General features: G+C 47.4%; 1 protein-coding gene and 1 long non-coding RNA gene across 5 annotated transcripts in view; one reads left to right on the top strand and one right to left on the bottom strand.

Annotated features, from left to right (window-relative positions):
* slit1a (slit homolog 1a (Drosophila)) overlaps positions 1-23,139 on the bottom strand; it is a 64,611-nt gene extending 41,472 nt beyond the window's left edge. For 3 of the 4 annotated variants that reach the window (XM_057047229.1, XM_057047231.1, XM_057047232.1), the window contains exons 1-4: positions 22,579-23,138; positions 14,409-14,480; positions 12,272-12,343; positions 10,771-10,842 (exon numbers count right to left, since the gene is read on the bottom strand). In XM_057047229.1, the coding sequence (XP_056903209.1) occupies positions 10,771-10,842; positions 12,272-12,343; positions 14,409-14,480; positions 22,579-22,787 (425 nt within the window). In that variant the 5' untranslated portion in view covers positions 22,788-23,138. Of the gene's footprint in view, positions 1-10,770; positions 10,843-12,271; positions 12,344-14,408; positions 14,481-22,578 lie in introns of all 4 variants that reach the window. The other variant, XM_057047230.1, reaches the window with a different exon arrangement.
* Positions 11,326-12,083, top strand: LOC130533747 (uncharacterized). The gene is made up of 2 exons (XR_008952647.1): positions 11,326-11,877; positions 11,952-12,083. It is a non-coding gene; the product is annotated as an uncharacterized LOC130533747 (long non-coding RNA).
* Positions 23,140-25,661: the final 2,522 nt, after the last annotated feature.

Genomic DNA, 25,661 nt, shown 5'->3' with positions numbered 1-25,661 from the left:
ACCGCCGGAATCTGACAGTGATTTATGGTAAAGGAGAGTCACACTACACCCTGACACACACAGCAAAACAAAGCAAGGTTACTGGTCCAAAACGGGGATACAAAGAGAGGTTAGCACTGCCCCCATGAAACTACACTCACAGCAGCTCGTGGCGGCACTCAGGTCAACATCACATGACTCACTAAACGAAGGCATTCTTCTCTTCTGACCGGGTTTTCATTTCTTGACAAATATGAGAAACTCCAAATCCGTGTGTGTGTGTGTGTGTGTGTGTGTGTTAAACCAGAGCAGCCAGACACACCCTACCTCACAGAGCAGGTATGCCCTCCACAATGCCTTCTGCTGGGGCACGTTGGATCCTCTTTACCTCCGCTATCAGTTACGGCTCAGGTGAAAACAATGCATTCCGACTGGCTCATTATGAGTGCCGAGAACAGAAAGTAGGGACTTAGCTGGTAATCCACAACTATTCTGGCTCTACCATTTTTGGAACACACACAGAGCCAGCAGTGAAGACCGTGATTCCCGAATGCTGCGTTTTTCCGAGGAAGGGCCTTCCTGACTTGGAGTGTGTATGTTTTTACTTAACCGTCAGCTGGGACTCACATAAGAGCTGTGAAATGTGGACCTTTAATGTCGGGAGGACCAGAGAAAGCTTAGCAGTGTTGTGCATGAGAGTTGGATAAGAGATGAAACACTGTTTAAACACAGACAAACACTGGAAGGTTGAAATACTCCAGAATTTAAGGGCTGCACTGTAGAATCTTTACAGAACAGACCTCTAGATCATTATTTTGTCAGTCTCAAAGAGGGAGAGGGAGAGAGAGACCCCAATTCTCATCATGGTCACAGCCATCTTGATGATTGACGACAGGAATTCAAGCATTACGACGTTATTCCGGTGTGTGTTTCAGAGAAAGGCAAGAGAAAGAGAGAGAGCTAGAAGATGAAGGAGAGAGCAGGTGCGAGCGCCTGCTATAGACAGGGGCCTTTTGAGTGTTGTGTAATTGCTTTAACAGTGGCTGCTTGTTTGTTTAATTTCCTCTTTAGAGCAGCTCCTGTGTTACACATTAATTATGTTTTCTGGGAGCCCCTCTCTGCACCTCCCCCTTACTCAGTGACTGACAGCTCGGATGCCTCCTGGCCCAGCCTGGCTCGGAGGAGAGGAGTGGGCGACTGAATAGCCTAATAAATGGTGAAGGAGGGGTTGGTCACACCCCGGTCTATTGTAGCAGTGCTGTCACGCCTGACCCTTATCCAAACACACACATACACACACAGTCACATGCACAAAAGCTACTCTGGATTTGCCAATTTCAGTTCAATTTGTATTCTTACAAATGTTTTAGGATTAATTGCGCAAGTTTAACTTCTGTTTCAGGGAAAAGTTTCAGCGGTAAAAAAAAACAGATCATTTGTCCACTTATGTGTCCAAATAAATGCTCCTATTCCTTCCAAAGCTTGTTTTATTTTTAAAAACAGACATATGCACCTTCACATTACCTCCATCAGCGCTAACCCTATAACCGACACCCCGGCTGCCCCCCGTATCCAAATGAGGCCCCAACCATCGCCTAGCAACCCCAGAACAATGAGCTCCAAGGAGAGGGAATGGCTTGAGCAAAGGGCAGGCTATTCTCTGGAGATGGAGGGAGGGATGGAGGGATAGGAGCCAAGGTGGGAAGAGGAGGGGATGAGGGGTGATGGGAATGGCATGAGGACACATCTTTAACCGCGTCACAAAGATGGAGGCTGCCTGGGAAACGAGGCTGCGCTTCAGTAACCTCGCTGGACACTTTTGCTGTGTGACTCGGTCACACAACTGGGAGCAAACGGTCAAGCTAATTAGTACAGCAAGAATTATGAGAATGCTGAGAACATCTCAGAAAAACTATTTCAAAGATAATTTATTATAAAATAAGATATTATAGAAGCCGTGTCCTCTTCCAAGAAACATTGAAATGTTTCTCTTATCGCAGATGGACAACATTATGACAAAAACAAGGACACTGGCTGAGCTCAAACTGCATGAGAAATTTTTATCAGCCCGGTGTCTCTTTTTCTTTGGAGAGAATGTTAGTGCGGATACATCACCATCGCTACGAAGGTCAATGAGGGCGAAAAAGCCGTGAGACCAAATGCATCATAGCCATACTTTGCTAAATCAGTCTCCATGGAAACCATAAGGAACTTTACTATAAAAAGCCCAAGATGCAATAGAACGCATCAGGTACACCGTAAATAACGTTTCCTGTATCACGATTGTGCTTCTGTTATTACATCAAACAATTTGAGAAGGTTTGGTAGAAAAGTGGCACAAATGAAACATCTAAATGTTGAGGAAGCATGGAGGGTTGTCAGGTCTGCCAACGTCTTCCATGACGGAGTGTCACAGGGCAGAGAAGAAGAATTTAGTTTTGATCACTCCAATCAAAACCCGTCCGTCGGGCTTTCATATCTGGATTTCATCAGGACAGTTTGATGACAAGAAAAGATGTCAAGAAAAGAAACAGAGGGTGGTGAAAGAATTGAATTTGTGTGCCTGCATTTGATTTCTGGCCTATAGTGTTGCTCGGCTAGAAGTATTTGACCTTTGGTGGCTTGCAAATAAGGAGAAAGGTCTCTGGGATAATGTATTGGACAGCGGAACGCTTTAATTTAGACAGACCATAATATTTGCTCTACTCTTTGGTGGCACGGACTGTCTTTGTGTCTGGCCCAGGGCTGTCTTGACTTCATGGGAACTGTCTGCATCTCCAGGTCTGCTCCACGCTCCAGTTGACCCTCACTCTTCACAATCCAGCGCGGGTAATATCCACTCCACCAACACCAGCACCCACGACACCCCTCCAAACCAGTGGCTTGATCTCCACATGAAAGAGTCTGCAAGCTCATTACTACAGATGGGGCTCACCAGGGCCTCCAGTCCGTGGGCCTTGTCTAAGCCGCAGAGGATGGAGAAATTCATTTGGGAAGGGGGGGGGGGAAGGAGAATGGGTGCTTTCTTTCCATCCAGGCATCCAGGTGTTAAAGGTGGAGATAAGACACAGGGAGGAGTTAATAAAGGGGGAGGAAGGAAGGAAGAAAGTAGAACAAGGGAGATGAGAGAGGAAGTGAGGTACAGCCAAGGGGGCAGGGGGATATGACAGGGAGAAAATCTGACAGCTTGAGGAGGGTTTTTTTTACTGCCATCTCTGTAGCGTTTCATCCTCTGCAGGCTCCCGGTGCCACTAAGGCCTCCTCCAGAGTCCAGCTTTGAAGTGATAATGGGGCTTTTGGCTAATGCTCCTCTGCAGGTGCCCCCGGCTCCATCACGCTCTGTCTCCCAGCGTGGCCACGTGAGATGAGAAGAGATTAGAATCCCTTCAAGGTCCATAGATAAGACCAATCTTTCCTCTCATGCATCTTTTTCCTTACCTGCCCACCTCATTTACTCAATCCTAGACTGTTGATCACACCACTTCCTCCGTTTGCTCCTCCACATTTCATTCCTTTGCCTCCACGGACCACAATAAACACAAAGGGATTATAAATCCGTCACTGCATTTGCCATCTCCACTTTTCAGTCAGCGGATTGGTGGCATAGAAACTGTTACTGCAGGTTAACAGGTCCTATCTCACATCCAACACTCATTTCTGGAAGCTCTTATTTGGGCGTGGCAGGTGTGTTTGCGCACATCTCACAGGCAGCAGAGAAAAACAAATTGATTCCACCCCCAGTTATTTCTTGCTACAACTAAAAAGCAGAGCTGCCCACCACTCTTACACACACACACACACACACACACCCAACAGCACACTGTTTTTCATCAAAAAGTGTGTCTGCAGTCGGCACACACATACAGTCGGGGGCTAATGAGATCACCGCTTCTCACTGTGATACCGACAGGAAAGTATCGTGGGAGCCAATATTGGAAGACGAACGGCATTTGTAATTCAGTTTTCCCTCTTTCCCTCTTGCTTTGTTCATGCATCCAACAACTTGCTGTGTGTGTGTGTGTGTGTGTGTGTGTGGGCAGTCGACAAACCGGAGCAGACACGTGTTTTCTGTGTAATGAGAATTGTAATAGGTGGGAAAAGGACAGAACATGGAGGAGTGTGAGCAAGGAGTCAACGCCGTGGAGACATTTGAATATTTCCCCATTTTTTGTTCACATTTTTTCAGTACACGCATAAATGTGCATTATTGGATGCAAGCCTATACACACATTGTTTATGTATGCACGGTCAATAGTCTGACCTCTGCCCTCTACATATTAAAGTATCCTTGTGGGACATAATGGAACCCAATGGTGCTCCTTTGCTATATAAATGCACATGAGTAGTTATGTTAGTGGTTGGAAGCTAATATGTCGTAATATAAACTGATTACAGATTAACTGACAATGAAAATCGCATGCCAACGTTTAGCAACCAGGTTCTTCGGAATACACTCCAAAATTCAATTCCAAACAATTCATTAAGCAATCCTCCTTAAATCGCTCCAAAGCTGGCAGCTGCAGGAATAGAAGACCTGAGATACTGGGTTCACTTACCCAAACAAGAGTGTCCCAACTGCAAACCTGTTGCCACAAGTTTGCTCCTCTCACCACCAACCAACACGGTCGCACTCTTATTAAGCTCAGAATAGCACTCGTGGCACACAGCGAGTCTTTGTGTGTCAGTCCTGGTCCGGTTTTCACATTCAGCCGCCGGTATGTGGCAGCCTGTGGAGCCTTTGGAACAAAAGGCCCAGAGGTGTACTAAGTATAAAGCTCTAAGAATGGACCTTCTCGCCACAGACAGAGAGGAGACGGAGCCCAGCACTCGCACACGAGCTGACAAGAAATATAGTCGGAGGAAATATAGTCAGAGCCAGAAGATACAGAGATGAGTATTGAATCTTATATAATTACACAGAACCCCAAAAAACCCTGTCTGCATCAATTACACCTCACTTTCTCTAAGCAATTAGCCCAGATCTCATTTAGAAAATGAGCCTCATTGTGCACAATTTAGCCTCCCTTGTCTGTCTGTGTGTGTTCTGCTGCTTTGAAGAGGTAAACAGCCCCAACCTGAAGCCTCCACAGAGCATTGGTTGCTACGGCAGCAAATCAGCGGGAATGGGCAGAGCAAAGGCATTTGTCTGATTGTTTGTTTGTGTGGAAGTGTGCAGTTTGTTAGTTTTGTTTTAATCTTAAAATCAGAGACAAAGCCCAAGGCCACAGGATGGGGGGGTTGGAACACTCATTTGCTGCACGCATCTGGGTTTGTTGGGCAAAACTGGTGTGTGTGTTCCGTCCTCCTCGACTGTAGGGAAACACACCCTCTCTCCCCACACCTAAAGGGAGCAGAGGCAGAATTTAAGTCTGCTTGGGTTGCTTCCAACAATGAGACCCAGAGTCCCCAGTCCAGACCCTAACAGCTAATAACTGGAGATTCCACCCAGACAGTGTTCTTCCTGCAATGCTGCTCACACACTCACACTTGTAGTTCTATCTTAGTGAGGGCTTTCATAGGCCTAATGGTTTACCCAGTTTGTTACCCTAACATCCCAACTAACCCTCTAACCTTACCCAAACCACAGTCTAACCTGTCTAAAATGTGCTCGCTTCCCAAAAATGTCCTCATTGTGTTAGTCGAAGGTGGATTTTGGTACTCAGTATGTAGCAAGTACAAGAACACACACATGAGCGCGTACAAAGTAACACCAGTAAGATCTTCTGCAGAACTGTAACAAGATAGACAGACGCGCTGAGTGAGGGGAAACAGCCATCACGGAGAGATCACACTCTATGTCTTGAAGAATTTGTTCTACAGGGATGTAGCACACACAGAACATGTCTTCACATACACAAGTTGGATGAAGCAACTAACACTATGTGGGTCGTTATTCCTGAAAGGTTTTGCAACATTCCACGAGCCCCTGAGTGTGAGTGAACACACCCGTAGGTCTGAGAGAGAGAGAGAGAGAGAGAGAGGGCGTGAGGGCAGTCTTTTCTCCCCTCTGTGTCAGCTCCAATCTGGACCAGTCAAAGCCAGCCATTACGGTGGCAAATTGTCAACAGCAGCACAGAGGAGGAGGAAGAAGAGGTGGAAGAGGAAGAGGAAGAGGAGGAGGAGACCTCACTGTGTGAAATCCCTGTGTGTGTATAGTCATGACGGATCTAGACCACACTGTGATGTCTTATTCATGCCGAATCAATTCATAATGACCAGATCAGTCCCGACTGTTATGTGTGTATGTGCGCACACACACACACACTTATACAGCGGATGAATGATCCAAACAATACGCAGGGTGACATGGTCATCTCAGAAGTGTGTGTGTATTTTGAACATGGTGATCTGGTAGGAGTGAGTATGTGGAGCGGTGTGTACCAGACACTGGACACACACGCAACAGAGCGCCGATGTCCCAGCGCTTCAGAGTGAATATTTAACAGGCTTCAATCCATCTGTTCCATTATTCATGGGGAAGGACACGGAATCGTTAGTAAATATAAACACCGCTGTTTCCCTCCCACTTTAACCACATCCTCGCTCCTCCTGCACCTCTCATTCACTTTTCCCTCACTTTCTTCTCCTCCCTTGTTCTTCCTCTCCTCTTGACGCAGTTTTAAATATTTCAGATGGCGGAGTGGTTTTTAAATTACCCCCTTTTGGCTTCCGCTGTCCTCACATGGTTTGGTCTGCACTTTTCTCACACACACGGTCCGAATCGTAAAGAAAACAGCGACAAGCCATAAAACCCGCTTTTACCAGCTGACGAGGACAGAGGCAGGAAGAGGGGCAGAGGCAAGACCTCCTGGCCCCCCTCAGCTCAGACGCCCCTGCAAGTGTCTGAACTCTACAAGCGTTGCTGTTTGGAGTTTGCTCCTTACAGGCAAATGTAGAAAAAAGAACTTTGCTAAGTTGGTATTGTTATGCGATATCTTCATTTAGTGCTGTGCCTCGACAACAGGGAACCAAAACAAAGCACCATTTCTGACTCCTCAGGTTGAGCTATCAGCTGTTTAAGTCAGCAGATTGCCCGATGCGAGCATGTGTGCGCATTTTGCTCTCAATGTGCCTAAAGTTAACTCTGCTGAAGTCTTTGCTCTCAGTGTTTACTTAGTGTCAGACAAACTGTAGTCAAGAAATCAGGATGTCTGCCATCAATGGCACGGAAACCTCCTGACGGGTTGCCATGGGGACTGCTGCCAAGCACTGGCTCAAATGGTCCTCGGAGAGAGAGAGAGGGAACGAGAGAGACGAGGCAGGTCATTCACAAGCAGAAACAAAGAGAAGGAAATGACAAGACTAGCTCGGACCATTAATGGCTTGCCAGACCCATATACATGCACAGACACACACACACACAGCAGCGTACTATACAAACACTTAAAAACAGCCACAAAGAAGAAATAAAATGGCACATTCAAGTCAGTCTTTCAGTCACACATACACAAAAAAAGAGTTAATTTTCTTGCTTTGTGGCACAAAAAAGGGCTTGGAACACCAGAGTGAGTTTCTAAAGCAATCAAACTGGAACAGATGAAAGGAGAAAACAGGCGGCTGAGCATCGAGTGGAAACAAAGTCAGTTACATACTGTGACAGACAGACGATTTACAGATTTTAATGATAGTGCACATTATTTATTCTAGATCATTTCCCCTCAGCTATTGCCTATAATTCTCTTGCTGAGCGACCGTTCCCTAAGAATCAAACAAACAGAAAACACTGCATCCCTCCAGAGGAGGAACAGAGGTTCGACAAAAAGATAAAACCGCTCTTTTATCCGCAGTAAAAAAGCCGTATAAAGAATGCACTCCCTCACTCTTGGCCTGCCATCTACACATTAGTGCACTCAGATGTAATTATTGGGTTGTGCCTAATTAGCGTCTTCCTCTTTTTATCCTCAATGTCATGTGTCATCCTGCAAGCGGGTGTGTTCAAATTGCGTGTACCAGAGTACCTGTTGTCAGGCATAAATATTGAAAAGAAACTTCCCACCCTTCTGTCTTTTGCAGGGTTTCCTTGGCTCCCCTGTAGTGCAGGTAGTACCACGCCCTCCTCCTCCTAATACCTCCTGGGGAGAAACACAAGGGATAACCTCTGCAAACAGCCCTCACCCCACCGTGTCACTCTGCGCGTTAGTCATTATCGAAAGCAGCACCCATTTAAATGCATATTTGTCTTTGGTGCAGCAATCCCCCCCAACACACACACATACACACACCCAAAATGCCCCCTTGGGTCTCTTTTCTTCCACCACCCCCAACCGAGCCCAAAAACAGATGCTATTCCCTGGGGCCGGCTATCCAGCTAACTTCTCGGCACTGCTCCGAATCTGCTCACCTATCCCCCCATTCCACAGTCTCTCCTTCCTCCCGCTCTCCCACTGCGCAAAGACACAAATTACAGACACGGATGAGCAGATTACAGGTCTGAAATGTAGTGGAAGTGGGATAAGGAGAACTCAGAGGTGGTGGGCTGCTGCAAACAGGTCGTTAAAAGTGATGGATGCAACTCTATTTTCACTGTTATTGTTCAACGGCTCTACGCAGCGGCTCTCACTTCTGCGCCGTTGTTCCCATGCTGCCTCGCCAGCGTCATCCATCACGGGCCGCTTTAACTATCTGTAATCATCTCTAATCAATTCCAATTATCTCTCCTTTGCCCCTCATGCATCAATGTCTCTGGTATCTCTCACGCGTGGGAAGAGACAGAGGAGCAAAAGATAAAGAGGTAAAAGTATAAAGCGAAAGCATGTTCAACATAAGTTTGAAACCGAGTTCATTTGTACTTCCCCCCACCAACCCCACCAGCTTGCCCTTTCCACTCCCAGCTTACATGCGTTAATTTACTATCTTCTTTGTAGTGAAGCCTCATTATCCTATTAGTTAAATGACTGCAAGTATGTGGAGTGTGTAAAATCTCCCCGCAAAACAACAGTCATCTGCTCATTTACCCAACAGCCTTTCATTAAACCGGCTGGCTTTTCCTCAGTGAGGGGAGCTATCTCATCTGTTCGGCTTCCATTCTAAAAGTTCCCCTTTTGGATTTGTCCTCATATCAGCAAGTCTATGAGAAGCAGCCATTTTGCAAAGCTCTCCCTCAAAACCTCACTGACCCAAAACAGAGTACAAAGAAGAGTAGAGAAGTCGAGGAAAAGGGGGAAGAGACATTAATTCTGCTCCCAGAAGTAGTGAAACCATCTTGGGTCGGACTATCTAACATTAACCTCTCATGTTTGGATCATAATCCAGATGCTACAAGGCCCAGTAAGCTTTTTGAAAAAGGCAAACACACACACACACACACACACACACACACACACACACACACACACACACACCACACACACACACACACACACACACACACACACACACACACACACACACACACTCAAAAGTTTGTTCAAACCTGCTGGTGGGAGTAGGAGTCTGCAAACATTAACTGAATCAGCCTGAAAAACAATGTTTTGACCCAGACACACAGCTCAGGACACAAGAGTCACATTAGATTTTTTTTTAAAAAACCCTCTCGTCTCCTCTCCTCCTGCTCTCACAACACTCATCCGGATTTGTAACAAGTATCACATGAAAGTCTAACAAAAGTTGCAATGCATTGAGATCCACGGCTACAGCTGAAAAATGTATTTCCCCTCCACACGGAAAACTTCAAGGTCCATTCCTGCTCTGTTCTATATGGCTGCGGATGAAGAACAAATGAGTGTATACGCAGACACATAGCGAACCAATTACGGACTGTTAAACAAACTCTACAGATCACGGCAGAAAAGCCTGCACGGGTGAGAATAATGAGCGTGAAGTTAGATTGGACGAAACAGCGGCGCTGTGTTAGCACAATCCCCTCGCTGTTGGCAGAGGCTGCTGCTCCAGATGGACTAATCACGCTTGTTCAAGGCCATGCTCTGGTCTGGAAGGCCTCGGCCTGTTCTCTGTCTGTTCCATCAAAAGACGGCTAAGTGCTGCTCCGTGTTGGCGGGGGAAGCCTCGTTCTCTCGCCTCGGAGCCCCGCAGGTCGGGTTTGGCATAATGGAAGGCGACATGAAACGATCCCTCAGAGGAAGTGACAGATAGATTCAAGATGGCGTTAAACATCGATCCTAAGACGAACATATGGAAGGCTGAGTTCCAGGATCGCGGGTTAGTACCACCGTGTGGGTTGAAGAGTGGGAAATGATTTTTCCACATCCCTGTATTTCATTATTCCCAGATGCTGCAGGTAATGTGAACTGGAATAATGGGTGCTGGAATGATCGGCAAGCAACAGGAAGACTGATTATGACGTTAAAGAAGAAAGGAAAACAGCGAGGCGCGCTGCAGAGGGGGGATAAACGTTAAGCGCTATTGGGGGATTTTGTCACCACATGAGGTGCGCGAGTGTGAGGATGAGTGGGCGTTTAACAGGATGGGATCGGCCTTAACAAGTGGAAAGTAAATGAAAACTGCGATGACACGTCTTATTCCACCGGGATAGTAAACTCTGGGAAATTCTTGTGTGACAGGCTTGGAATACAATTCAAAGTCTGTCAAAGTTGGAAAAGGTACCGAAATAACTGATCCGTGCCTTCAAAGGACGCAGCAGCCTTCACATAAGCTAAAATAAAACCACAGACAACATCCAGCAAGACTTAACAACACCGATGGCTCGAGGAGCGTGTAAGGTCAAAGGGAGGAGGTTGGTGTGTGTGTGTGTGTGTGTGTGTGTGTGTGTGTGTGTGTTAGGAAAGCAGGCCAGCAGAGTGGGAAAAGACACTCGGAAGTGACTGTACTTACAGTCGAGACAGCGCAGGGTTCTTCTGGAACAGCAACTCGGGAAGCTGCTGCAGTTGATTACGGTTCAGCCGCCTGCAGCAGGAAAAACATATGATCAACCGGTGGGTCTGTGTGTGTCGGTCTGTGTGTGTCGGTCTGTGTGTGTCGGTCTGTGTGTGTCGGCCTGTCCAGATGTGTGCCCTCACATGGGCTGGAATCAGGCCTGTCGTAGCTCCGGCTCTAGCCAGGGGCTATTGTGTTTCAACTGCTCTGGATGTCAAATAAATATCAAACCCAAAGTTCAGGGAAATTAAGCTTCAAGTCGGAGACGGCGCTGTAAATTATCTCCGTGCAGTTAAATAACAACGGCGCATCTGCTCGAATTCAATCCCCCCACCGACTTTCCCAGAGCAGGAGAATAATAACATTCTTTTTTTAAACAAGTGAATCGGATCCACTGGAACCTGCACCAAACGTGAACTGATAGGCCGCACTATCAAAACAAGATGCTTTCAAACACAAAAGAGAATTAGATGAGCCAACTGAAGCTTAAGGAGGTACTGACAGGAACAGAGATTGGCAACAAACTCCGTGTCAAACAGCCTCTGTCCGACACTGGCAGGCCTTATGCAAATACAACAATTAAGTCAACGAGGAACAGACTGTTACTAATCTCCTGGAAACCACGAGCAGAGAGGGAGGGAGGAGAGCGGTGGCTGAGGGAGAGAGAGGCTGCTGTCAATCCTTCAAACCGCTTCGGACACATGTTTGGACCTCTGCCACCCGCTGCAGCAGACGCCGGGAAGAGTGCTCGGCCATCTGAGGCGCAGATTTATTGCGCATTTACAGCCGCGTTGAACTATACCTGTTCCCGGATTGGTGGCTTGTAAATATTTGAGGAACACGGCCGCTTAGATTCCACATCGGTCTGGCACGCCGCGTACATGTCTGCCAAATGTTTGGGATCAGTTGAATACGGGAGAGAATGGAAAAGGAGCTGGACACGGCTTTGAGCTGGGTAGTATAAATTGTTAATGTGGGTTTCAGATGAGGGGAAAGACTGCGAGACGTTAACCGCCGTGTCTGGATGACGGCATGTGTCCAGTCATCTGCTGCACAGGTTTTCATGTGGGTAGCAGTATTGATTTGCTAATGAGCTGGTTTAGGTGTGGTTGACTCTGTTTGTCTATGTGTTTTCCCAGCCGCTTAACAAGCTGTCGAGGAGTCCTGGTGCTGTCCAGATGAGCCAGAGTTTGCGGTGAGGGCGAGGCCTCACATCCCACTGTGGGTACTCCTGACAAGCAAAGCTAATAAAAAAATACCCCATGCCACAATGTACCCTCTCAGCACCATCTAACCACAATGGAATGACAGGGAAGTGCCTCACACTCGATACGGCATTTATGGCCGGGTCCTCCTGTTAGTGTCATTACCAGCGCAGCCCAGCAGAGGTTTGGCATTTACATTTAAACTTAAAGACATGAAAAATATGGTGTTTCTGGTCAGCCTGGGTGGTACTTACAGTCTCTCCAGCTCCTTCATGTCGTCAAAAGCCCCACGTTCGATCACGGTAATCTGATTCTCCATCAGCTGCCTGTAAGAGAACGGAAAGAGAATGTTAGCCTCCATGTGATCCAGTTGGGCTTTTACTTTCGGAGAAAGTTTAGGAGACTTTGGAATCTAGGTGGTAGGACTTCTCTCAGTTTAACACACACACACACACACACACATACACAAACACACACACACACACACACACACACACACACACACACACACACAGTAAGAAAGAAAGAGGGAGAGAGCAGGCCAGTAGTGTGGACCCCGGGCACTGTGTGGAATCTTGGCAAGGGGAGCAGAATTAGCAGCCAGGAAAGTTTCTATGGTGGCTCAAAGAGAGCGAGGGTCTGGGCTCTGGTGTGGTCCACTGGGTCTAACGTCTGGGTGGAGACGTCATGAAAGGATAGGCAGGGGGTCAAACAGAAGGAAAACTGAGGTGGGCCTGAAACTTTCTACAATTGGCACTATCAAGGCTGCTTGTGTGTATCTTTGCCCGTTGGTGAGCATAGTGTGAGATGCAGGCAGCACTTCAAGGCTGGTCATATGCAAACAAACAGGGATGTGCACAAACACACAGAACCCTCCTGTAAGTCGGATTACTTCCCTTCCCTTCACATGCTTTGCCAAAGCTAATGCACAAAAAAAAAATGTTTGGATCACTTTGGAAGTGTTACGCCAGGCAGCAGAGAAGCGTCCAGCAGCTTTTGAAGCAACAAGAGCTCCCCTTCATTACGTACACAACTGCTCTGTGTTAAAGGCAACTTCTCATGTCTCCTGTGAGGCCGTGCCGCACTGCGACCCACCAGTCTGGGCTTCCTCTCTATCGGATATAAATGCTAATCACTGTTTGCAGTCCATAAACACAGAGAGAAAAGTGCAATTCACCTCTGATCCTCTTCTCATGAGCTAGATGCTAGATGGAGGTTTAGCCCTGAATTTAAAAAAAACAACCCTTTTTAGACATTTCAGGTCATGGGTGCTTTTTATGGCCTCTCTCGGTAGATGCAGGCTCACACCTAATTTAGACCAGTCAAGCAGTCAGTGCCAGACGAATGGAGGCAAATTAGCTGTGCGGATTTTAGACTGACAGCATGGACGGCAGCTGACCGTAAAGATAAACCTCTGCTCCTGTTGGGCGTCTACTGTGGCCTGCTCACGGGTCAGCAAGATCAGAGGTCAGCCCTTTGTTTTTCCTAATACTTTTGCCCCCCCATGCTTCCCTAAACAGCTCAAGCACAAGATTATCTGGCAAATCAAAGAGCGGTGTGCTATGTGTTCTATGTAGCGCAGCTGTAGCGTCGCAGCAAGGGTAGTTGTCTTTATTAGACCTGCCAGGAGCTGCTTCATTCTTACTTGCTAGTGACAAGCCGCCAACATGAAGGTATTTAACCTCCACGTGGGGCTGGAAGGCAGCACAGAACTGGAGGCATGCACACGAAGGCCAGATGGGAGAAGGAACAGTGGGAGCAAGCAGGCAGACAGGGGGATGGGTGAGTAATGAAGTTGAGAAATAGTGGAAATACTGTATATGTAGCTCAGGTTACAGTACGTCTAAACCATCTTAAGGTCCACATAGCTTCCACCCTGCAGTGTTTATAACTTCCACTTTAGTGTAGCCCCGCTCACATGGACGTGTGCACGTATATGGATTCCTTTACAGAGACTCCGATACATCGGTTCAAAAGTGCAGTTTCGTTTCAACGAACAGGGAGTCGGTGGCATCGACTGAGCTCGCCGAGGGTGTTGAGAGGCTATTCAGAAGCAGCGCGCACATGCACGTTACATGTTGATGCGATGTGGAAACAGAGGGCAAGTGAGCGTGTTTGTGTCAGGGTGACAATAAGGGCAGCCGAAATGGCCAGAATACAGTGAGAGAAGTCCATTACTTCACTTCAATCGGCAGCTTAATGTACTGTGGAGTAGGACTCTCCACTGAACATCTCCACTTCACTGGGTTTATGCTAATCTGAGCAGCGTGCCTGCACAACTCAGATGCAGCTCAGGCATGCATGAATAGACAAAGTCCTACGCCAACATGCGCCGCAGACAGACGGACGGACGTTCCACCGTCACACAAGAACATGGAGGGAAGTACTTACAGGACTCGGATGTACTTGAGTCCGGCGAAGTCGCTCTTGGTGATGCGTGTGAGGTTATTCCCATTCAGCTCCCTGCGAAGAAAGACATGCAAACATTTATCAATAATTCATCAATATTCCCCCTCTGAACCTGTTACGCCTGAAGACTCAGGCAGGAGAGTGTAACGTGCAGGTTCCTCTGCCCACTGATACCTGAACACACAGTCACATGATTTCGGACACACAAATGTTATTCTGGGGTAATATAAGCTGAGGTTCTCGTCCCAATCGGTACAATCAGAGAGGCTGTTTAGAGGGAAGTTCACACTCGCTTCTGGTACCACTGGGAGACATTAAGGAGACCAATTAAAATGGATGCTGGATTTGAGCACTGTGTTTGTCTTTCCATTCACCAACACCCACAGAACACCCCTCCCTCCCCGTCTACCCTGTGCTCCTTCGATTAGGGATTAGCAGGAGCCAGTTAAGGGGATTTAGGGAGGACCACAGGGCCAGAAAGCTAAGCGCTGTCAATATAATAGTAGCTGCCTCCCTGCTGAGGAACCCACAGTTGCTGCTAAAAAATCCAGGGAGAGACCCAAAGGGTTAAGATTCAGCCACATCTCTCGATGGTGAAAGGTCAACGCTGCGGATGATTTGTTGTTGTGGATTGTAGCTCCTCAATATTCTTGAAAAGAAAGCGAGGAAAGAACACAACTCTCTTTCCTCTGCCACTACCCTGCTGTAAGCAGTACAGGTCCACCCTATACTGACCTCCGCACCCCCCACCCCGAAGCACAACCCAAAAAACGGTTCCAAATTGACGCCAAAGGCCCCGATCTCTCTCCCTCAGTCACTCTCTCCTTTCTTCTAATGACCACTCCAGGGACCGTTGCACTATGCAATAGGAAAGAGAACGGTCATTACAGACAGATGGTGCATGTGTGTGTGTGTGTGTGTGTGTGTGTGTGTACACAGGTGCATCGATAGGCCAAACGACACAGTCACGGGAAATAAATAATGGACTGGGCTTCATTAGCCAAGGCTCTGATACTCACACATGTTGCTCATTACAGGTACTTGTGCAAATAGGTATTCTCTCTCTCTCACACACACACACACACACACACACACACACACACACACTCCTGGACGGTGACTGTCTTATCTTCTGGGTGGTCACTGTTGATGGTGCCCAGAGGACCAGCAAAAAGGAGGACAGGCTGTCTAATCCACCAAGAAGCACCAAAGTTTTCTCTGTTGTCTCAAAGGCATTTTTGAAGAACATCTCAAAAGTGTTTTTACTCTTTCTGGAAGACTGAACCATGAACCTCATCCCAGGAAAAATGACTTTGAACGGTCCTGCTGAAGGTGCCTATCTTAAAGCTCATATTGCCACCACACACCTGCTCTGAAGCGCTGTGACATTTAATACATAAATGCCACCGGCTGGCTGTGATGCTTTAACTAGTCCCAATCCGCACTTTTTATGACATACAGTGACCTTTTCCAGTGGCATTTCACAACAGTAAACCTGGAGTGTCCCAACTTCTTGTTGTCTGGATGCTAATCAGATCCTCAAAAATATAAAGTTCCCCTTGTACGGCTGCAAGGATGGACGGCTTCTGCATACTGACACGACCTTCAGCAGTGAACCTATCCTGAGCTGTAAATGGCACATTTATAAAATCCACTGTTCCATAAAATACTCACTTGTTATAATGAGACCGCTCAAAATAGAGCTTCAGCTGTTTATCTTGACTCCATCTCAGGGGACTCTATGTAACTCATGCTGTATGTGAGGATGCTGCTAAAAGAACTTGAGAATAATGGAAAATAGACCTTAGATGTGCATAAAGCCTGAAACAAACACGAGTCGTTTTGGGGCACTTTACACCGGGAGGCAGCGATATATGGTTTCAGTACCTACACCAAAAATCTGCGGTTTATTAGCTAATAATATCACTCACCACTATTTTCTTTGTTTTACTATCAAAGGAAGCAAATCTATGGGTTTTGGCAGAGCAGAAAAGGCACGTTCACCCTTTCAGACAGATGTTTCTTGTGGGTTTTCACGTGACTCTGTGACTGCTGCATTGCTTTAGAGGCAGAAAATTATTAGGTATTATCCCAGTTTTACAGTGATGGATTTCCATGGCCATTAATCTGAATTTGATGACGCTGCACTTTTTGTGCGTTTGTGAACCCTCCAGATGAACTCGCTTGGTGCCGAGTCCAGTGAGCATTGAGAATATAAACGTAGCCACAGCTTCACTGTGCAGCGGCCATCTTGTTCCAGGGGATATTCAATCATAATCCAGAAACAATGAAGGTCAGCTCAGCATCGATACTTGGAGGCCTTCTTCAATTGAATGTAAACACGAATCCATTCTTAGATCAATACTAGTTGGGGTTTTTTTTATCCTTATTTTGTTCTGCTCAAGAAAAACTGTTCAAAATACTTAAATTCTTAAAACTTAAATCTTAAAACTTAAGTCTGCAAGGATTCCAGCACCGACACACCTCCTTGCGCTCCAGACGGATTTATGACATCACTATCTAATTCCTCTTCATGGTCCCGGCGTGGGTTGATTGATGCCTGGGAGTACTTCCTCCTGCACCTTCCCCAGGGTGGACACGTGGCAGATCTGATCTACCTTTCCATAACTCAAAAGGGTTCGGAACTCTGCCACAACGCTGAAAAAGCCATTATGCTTATTTCTGCCAGCTGCTGGAGTCCCGGAGTCCAGTTCAGATTGAGCAACGGGACGTAAAATAAAACTCCAAGTGTAGACAAAGGTCACGAGAGACACTGGCCCTGCTGCAAATTCACCCGTGCAAGTGTCCCGTCCCTTTTTTCATGGTTGAACAACAGACGTGAGGATGTTTTTAGATGTTTTTGGAAAGAGAGGAATTGTTATTTGCTTTATAGCAGAAGGCCCAAAAATAAAACTAGAACTACATAAAATGTGATAGTTTCTACTTTGAAAATGAGAGTTTAGGTGCCGATATTGCAGCATTGCTACTCGTGAGTTACTGCGTTGAAAAACCGCGGGACCATTTGTCCTAAACAGATTTATCCTGGCAGGGAAGACCGAAAGCAGCTGATCTAGGATCAGCGGCGCGGCGAGGTCCAAACTCCTCACAGTGAAAACAACCTGACGGTCGGGAGCCCGAGGTCCTCTACAGCCGGAGCTTGGAAGCTCATTAATCACAATCACGCTGCTATAATGCTGTCTGATGGGACAAGCAAATGCTTCTCCCGGATGAATGAAGTGAACAGGTTGGGAGGCAGAAGAATGGAGCGTTTCTCCTCCCTCAAACTCGACAACATATGGACCTGACAGCCGTGAAACGCGCAGGAGGAGAGAGAGGGGAGGGTTGGATAGAGTCGCCGAGCGACAGAAAGGGACAGCGCTGCCTCGACAGCGTCGTTAAGTGACGGCGTGGAGCAGCGTGGCGACTGTTGCAAGGAGCCGCGGAGCTGTGAAAAGCCGACGGACTGTCTGGGAAATGTCAGCGCGGAGCCGAGGGCCCGGTGGAGAAAATGTGACCTACATACTCCACTTGGTCCCACCGACTACTGAAAAGGAGCGATACCATCCGGGATCAGCACAACCTAATACTCACAGAAATAGGGAGCGCAGGAAGAGAAAGACCACCATGAGCATAATAACACACACTTAAACCCGACAGGAACCCTTCTATCCACACCGAGAGGTCAGATTTCTGCTCGGCTCCAACAAAACATTCACTCCATTGAAATGTGGCTCTCAGATAAGCAGTTAAGGCCCTCGACCACACATTTCCAGTGTGTGTGTGCGTCTGTGTGTGTGTGGGCGTGCGCGCGCAGACACCTGAGAGTGTTTTCGGAGCTTCTGGGTTCCTCAGAGTCTGTTTACAGTTTGCATTCTCTGCAGTCAGGCCTCGGGAGCAGGATTACTATTAGAGCAGGTATAATGTGCACCAGGCAGATCCTGCAGGGCCGTAACACACAGACATAAACAAACCCGGAACCTTCGAATCATTTCATACGTGGCTGAAGGTCAACGTTAATGACTCCGGGCATCTGTCCTGCAGCGTTACCCGACCTTCACACTGTGGCAACAACCTTGAAAGAGTTTCCTTAAAGGAAGCAGATGCAGGGTTTGGGGTTTTTTTTGGGGGGGAGGGGGGTGTTGGGAAAAGTTAGACAGAAAGATGTGACAGGAAGACAAAGAAAGTGGCGCTCAGCTCGTTTTGATCAGACATAAATAACTTGTGACACTGTCAGGCTGATGAGTGAATCAATTAAACATCTGTTTTTGTTGTGCGCCGCTGCCACAGGCCTGAAAACAGAGCGCGCGCAGGGTGGGCTGTCGTGGAAGCACAGACTGAAGACTCTTTCATGCTTTTAGAGCGTTTCTGCAGTTTGTTCGGTGACAGACGCTGAGGTTCTGTTGTGGCTTCGAGTCCAGCCTGGAAGCATTTTGGAGCGCATGAATGCATACTTTGACTAAAACGCATTATGGGCCTAACACATCCACACCGCCGCACATTATGTTTCGGTTCTTCTGCACAGCGATCGAGATTCAGGAGATGTTTGCCTGACAGATGTGTGCTGACAACTGGTAATTTGATGGATGCTGCGTGTGTGCTGGAGACTGTCAGCCGATCCCCACGAATGAAGAGAGCTTCAGTGTTCGCTTCTGTTTCCCTCCTCGGTGAAACACGAGCAAAATACCTGCAGTTCTGTGGGGAGGTCAACAAATCTGCTACCAGATAACCTTTAAGCAAACTACTGATTGAGTCAAAATCGACTTTTTGGGAGAGTTAAATTGCTTGTTTTGTAGTTAAGGTTAATAGTCAAAAGTGTTGGAAAGTTATCTCTGTCCCTCAAACACACGCATGCATGCACACGTGCGCGTACACACAACCCCCCCACATCTGGAATGCCCATAATTTCCTCTAAACTTTGCATCACATCAAACGCATCTTGACGAGCACCAACATGCGCGTGCACACACACACACACACACACACACACACACACGCACGCACACTCTTCTCAAATCTTACTGACTGACCAGGAGGGTTAAAAGGAGCTCCTGACACATGAAAGGTGGACTCCTAATGTGATTTTCATGGTCTGCTGAAATAAAATCCCCTTGCAGATAGCCATGGAAAGCAATCATGCATGTGCACTCACATCTGCACATGCACACACATCATATATAGTCTATAATGATGACAGGTAGTCTCTTAAAGGGGGTAAAACAGCGTGGAGCGCTTTGGAGTTGGAATGGAGGCATTCTCGGACACACACGTCCCATTGATGGGGCCGACCTGACTGTGGGTGCACGTCTCGTGAGCGCAATCAAAGGCTGCCATAAAGCAGCGGCCTCCGTCAGTGGAGCGGACCAGAGGGAGTGGGGTGATTTTAGCAGATGGCGAATGTAGAAAGGTGGATGTTTAAACTGTTCCGGGCTGGCGGGGACCCGCGTTGACCTACGACGCTAATATTTCTACCTCTTAATGTTAAAGAAAACACAACGCTCCTAATGCAGCAACAGAGCTCAAAGCCTACCTCGGCACTGAGCTCAGGAGGAAAGACCACAGCTGTGCAGACCAGGCAGTAAATTGTACCTTGTCCCGTGCCTGTAATTTTGCAATCCTCCGATGAGCATAAGTGTTCTGCCAAAGATTTTCATTCCAGGCATTATCGCTCCTCCTGGGAGCACCGACTGCGAGGATGGATATATTGGATTGTAAAAAAAAATGTCCTGAATTAAAATCATTCTGCCTCTGGGCTCGACCTCTTTTGCTCCATGTCATAAATAACACATCGTTCCATCATCTGTTAATAGCTTTATGATGAAGTTACCCTCCTGTCTGCCATGATCCCTTCATTAGTGATTAAAGCCTTGGTTAAGATGCCCACGCCTGTCCTCTTCTCCACAACCACGGGTCCACGCCTTTTTCACTGTCAGCCTTCGACGCGGTAGCCGAGGTTGGCAGGCGGCGGCCAATGTGTGTTCGATCTTGTCAGGTTAAATTATAGATCAGGCGGCGGAAAAGCTGTCAGCTGCACCTGAACGCTGTTGTTGCCAAAAAAAGGCAGGAGGCAACCCCTGGCACACACACACACACCCCCCCCCCCCTCCACACACGCATGCATAAGCATCGTTATCGAAGCGAGGGGGCCCCTCATCAACTGCCGCCATCAAACCTCGTGAGTTTTCGTCTAACGCGCTCATTCTCAGCATGCACACGGAGGCACATGTTCCTATTAATGACCAAACACGTCTGAGCATCAGATTTATAAAAGCAGGCATGAAAACAGTCGCACATGAGGTACGCAGCCTTCTGGTTCAATGCTCCACATTCTGGAGGGGATCCAATGCACCCCAACATTTCAGCCCAGGCTTTTTTTTTGGCACGCCGAGATGAATAAAGTGGTTTTTTGCAATTATCTGTAATTGCAAAACCCCCCATAAAGTCTCCCTTCTGCAAATCGAACCAGGCGGAGATATAAAACACACCCGCAGCTCCGAGACAAAGCAGGTCTGGACAAACCTGACCACCACCGAGCCTCATTGTCTAACAGCCCGAGATGCTGCTTGTCCTCTTCAGAGACGACGCAGGCAGAGAGGGTGGGAGTGGCCGCTGACCCCTGAGCAAGGGTGTGATTTTAATACACGGAGCACAGTCTCATTACAAGGCTCCAGGCAGAGGAGCACAGGGGTCAGACCTGATCCAGACCCACACTGACAAGTGCAAATGGGATTCTGCTGTCTGCCTCCACACTCACTATGCACACACCCAGCCCAGCAAACAATCGTCAGACCAACCCCCTCCATCTACACACATGCGCCATCTCCCCCGAGCATCCCTGCATGAGGAGCAAACACACCCGCGCACACACACCTCACACCAAAGTTCAACATTTAACCCTCAGGCTTCCATTAAAGTGTGGCAAATATGTCTTCGGATATATTAACCTGGGACAGTCCCCCCTCGTCTTTAACCTCAGCTGTGGTTTCACAGTGTTTTTTTACACAAACACACATCCCCCAGATGTAAACACAAAGCTGTGTGTGGGGATGGGCGGTCTGCGTCACCTTGATGAATCATCCGAACACCCTGCAGATGAGGATGTTTCCATCTTTACTTCTTTTTTTACCACAAAGTCAAACACACCTGATCTCACGCATCGTGTTGAAGATGTGGCAGCTACAGAAAAAAACAGATTTCACAGTCAAATCACTTGTTGTACCCAAGCTATGGATGAATAAGAAACTTTCAGGGCCCAGGGCACCTTTCCTGCACCCTCTCCGTCACTGGGGGAGCGGCGCGGGCACATCAGGCAACAAATTGTTTGGAATTTGAGATTAAACCCAAAAACATGCCGCCGGCTCCCTCCATGCTCCTGACACGGGCTCCACTCGTTCCCACCGCATGTTTTATTCAGGCTTGATATTCGAAAAGCTGAAATAGAACAATCCACCCCCCCCCCCACACTCCCCCCGTGCACTCCTCACATCTGATTTACTGATGAATATTTCAGAGGAATGTCAGAAAAGACAGAGAAACTCCGCCGTCTTTCTCGCCTCTCCCACCCTGCTCGTGTTCTACAAGGCAGCTACGTGATCCGCGCGCAACACTCACTTAAGTAGCAGATTTGCTTAATTTTCTACATGATTTAACAATTTGCGGAGAGAGCGTTCGGTGGCACAAGAAGGGGGGGCGAGGAGACTTTGGCCCAGGAGTGGAGGAAAGTCAAGGAGAGATAAGAAGAAGCAGAGACAGGACGTGTGATTCAAGCAGGAATTCTCAAATGAGGAAAAAAGACGGGAGTTCAACCAAGATTTCTATTTGAAAAAGTGAAAAAATTCCGCTCTGGAGAACGTTCAAACATCGAGCAGTCAGATGAATCGTGGACACATGTGAATGGTGCACATCTGCTCCAGCGCTTTCCAATCCATGATGCCTATTTATACCTGACTGGAATTCCGGTGAGTGACACACACACACACACACACACACACACACACACACACACACACACACAGACGCACACGCAGGCTATTTTATGTCCTGCAAAGTCAGACAAACCCCTCCAATCAAATTTAAACCCAACGACACAATGCGATTTTAAAAAGAACCATGAACCAACCAACTTTCAGATACAGGGAGGACAGAGGATACTCACAGTCTCTCAGCATTCCGGGGGATATTCCTTGGCATGGTCCTGAGACCCAGTCCGTGGCAGTCCACTGTGGTGCCGCTGCAGGTACACAGGGCTGGGCAGGCGCCGGCGTTCCCCATGAGCAAAGCAGAGAGCATCACCAGCCACATCCAGAGTGGCCGTCCAGCCTGCCTGCACAGGAATGCCCCGAAACGGTTCCCTCTCAAGGGCATGTTCACCAGCACTGAAGCCTGCTACCTCACACTCAAGGTCCAACACTCCTGCTACACCTTGCAGCTCCCTCTGCAAGAATGAACTGAACTTTTTGTTTTTGTTTTTTTTAAATCCTATCTTTTTAGCTTCAAAAGGGAGTCCTTTCTTCTCCTAGATGTTTTCAGCTGTGGGATTGATGGCAGCAGATCTGCTCTGTCTCTTATTCTCTCCTTGAAAACTCTTGCCCCTCTCTTGTCTTTGTGGAGTTTCTGCGCTCTGGTCTGCACACGTCTGCTGTCCTGCTCTCGCTCACTCCTTCTCTGCTCTGCTCGCCCGGAGAGAGAGGGAATAGGGAGAGTGCAGAAACGGAAAAAAGGCTGTCTCTGTCTCTCTCTCCTGCTCTCTCTCTCTCTCACACACACACACACACCAGTCATCCATCACAAGGATCTACAAATAGCAGACCCCCCACTCCCCCCGACTCCACCCCTACCCCTCCTCTCCTCCCCCACTCCTCATACAACACACACACCCCCAGAACCCTGCCTGAACTCACACTGGTTCTCAAGGTCCTTCTTTCTTTTCTGTATATCCACCACACAAATCTTCTCCGTACGTCTCTTCCTTCACCCAATTCTGTTGTGTCACATGTGACGAGCGAGACCTGCAGGACCCTGCACAACCCCTGGCTGAAGGGAGAGGCTGTGTGTGTGTGTGAGTGTGTGTGTGTGTGTGAGACAGAGAGACAAAGGAGAACCCACTGGGGAAGAGGAGAATCAACACCTCTGTCCTCGGAGGCAAAGTGGAGGATTAAATAATCTGTAAATGTGGATCTCAATGAGTGGCCACACACAGAAGCTGCGGCACAGGAAAGTACACACAAACATATTTACAATCTGTTGCACAACCACCAGACGATTATAGTTTAATAAACACGCGTATACCCGCCCACGTACCTGCCCACTTGTTCTAGTTCAGGAGAGATCATGTTAAACGTTCCTTCTCCCGATGTTGGAATTATGAAATGCACTCAAAAGCTCCGTCCAGGACTGGTCTGCGTCAAGAAAAGAAAGTCAAACAAGGCGTAAGACATTATTTACTTTAATGAATTCTCAGCAGGTAATATTTTGCAAATGTTGGCATGTTTCTGTAAAACAGGAGATATATTAGGAGTCCAGACCATGTCGTCACTGCAACTCCATAAACTTTTCCAACACGTTCTTTGTTTGGACTCTGTAGGACGTTAATATTCAGGCCGTATTTATGGGTTCGGATCAAAGCAGATTATTCAGTAATCTGAAGTAAAGTCGTTCCTATGGGGGGAAAAAACCAGCAACAACTTTTCTTCTTGACATTTTTATTGTAGATTTCAGAACAAACTTAATAAAACACAAAGCTGGAGCGGCAGCCAAACGTCACCGAACCGTCGACTGACCTGCTGCTCGCATGTGAGAATAAACGCTGCTTTGAGGAGGAGGTCATGACAGTTTAAACCCCGAGAGCATGAATGTAAAGACATAGATGGAGCTTCTCAGACGGACCCAAAACGTGATGTCACGCACACGAGGAGATGTAGAAAACCATCAGGATTCGTGGGTTCAGCTCTGCACACTTGCATCTGCGATCCACCGAAAAAGCAATTAAAAAAACACCGTTTTGTGTGAGTAAAGCAACAACCCAGTGTGCACCTTCCCTCTATGAATGGCTAATTAAAGAGCAGACAGTGGTATTTAGTGGTAATGTGTGTGTGTGTGTGGGGGGGGGGGGTTCCCCCCCTTCTGCTCTCGCAGTCGTGATAGGAATACACACAAATACACAACAAGAATTACAATGTGGCTCTGAAAGCTGTGGGAGGCCATACAGCAATTTACAATTAGGCTAAGAGGGGGAAAATATACGACCCCGACATAAACAACGGCAGTAAACGCTGAGCGCTGCTCCGTGGCCGTCGGGCAACTATTTTAATCCAGATTGCATCTAAAAAGGTTCGAAATTAAAGCAGCCAGCAACCAGGGATGGAACAAAGGGATCAATTTGTTCGCAGCTGCATGCTTGACTTCAGCTCCAGAGAGAGGGAGAACAGGAAGAAACCAAATTTAGCATCCTCAAAAACTCCAATCTGCTTATTTGCATTTCAGGGAGGGAAAGAGGGAAGAGAAAAAGCCTCTCTCCAGTCCAGTACTAATGGAAATCCAACGCTATCATGCAGCGGCTGAAGTATGTTACGTTCCAGCTTCACTTCTTTTCCTTCTTTCCTAACACACGTGACCTGTTGTTTTCCCATCTAGCAGATTTTGAGGGACTTTTGAATCTATGCATTTGGAACCCATCATATATGCCCTGAGAGTTTTGTGCACGGCCGATAATGTCAAGTGGATTAGAAGGTCGGACTCATTTTGCAGCCGTCACACTCATGGAGTAAAAATGCTAAATAAAGCCCGATTGGAGTTTTGGCTGCAAAACGATGCATAACTGTCCTGGAAAATGCCGTTGTGTATTTACAGAACATGGGAAAAACAGACCCATGTTCGCAAATGTTTACAACGTACACTTACAATACCAAACATGCATTGACATGGTCACCATAATGACACACTTAGACATTCCTCCTATTGTGAGAGCTGCCTCCCCTCTGGAAATCCTCCCACACAAACCCTGACTCCTTAAAAAAAAAAATCTGTAATTGACAAATACTTTGCCATGTTTTTGGATATTTATTCTCACTTTTAGCCATATTTAGATCAGACTGGGAAGAACCGGAAAGGCGACACAGGGCGTAGGATTTCCTTCCGTGAGTTTTTGTTTGCGTCAAACTAACTTTCATTGATGCAAAGCAGCGTCAGAATGTTTTTAGGATGAGTTCAGGTGCTTATCACCTGTTAAATGTGGTCAGA

Source organism: Takifugu flavidus, chromosome 11 (assembly GCF_003711565.1).
Source record: "Takifugu flavidus isolate HTHZ2018 chromosome 11, ASM371156v2, whole genome shotgun sequence".
Lineage (NCBI taxonomy): Eukaryota > Metazoa > Chordata > Actinopteri > Tetraodontiformes > Tetraodontidae > Takifugu > Takifugu flavidus.
This window is presented reverse-complemented; position numbering and strand designations above follow the sequence as displayed.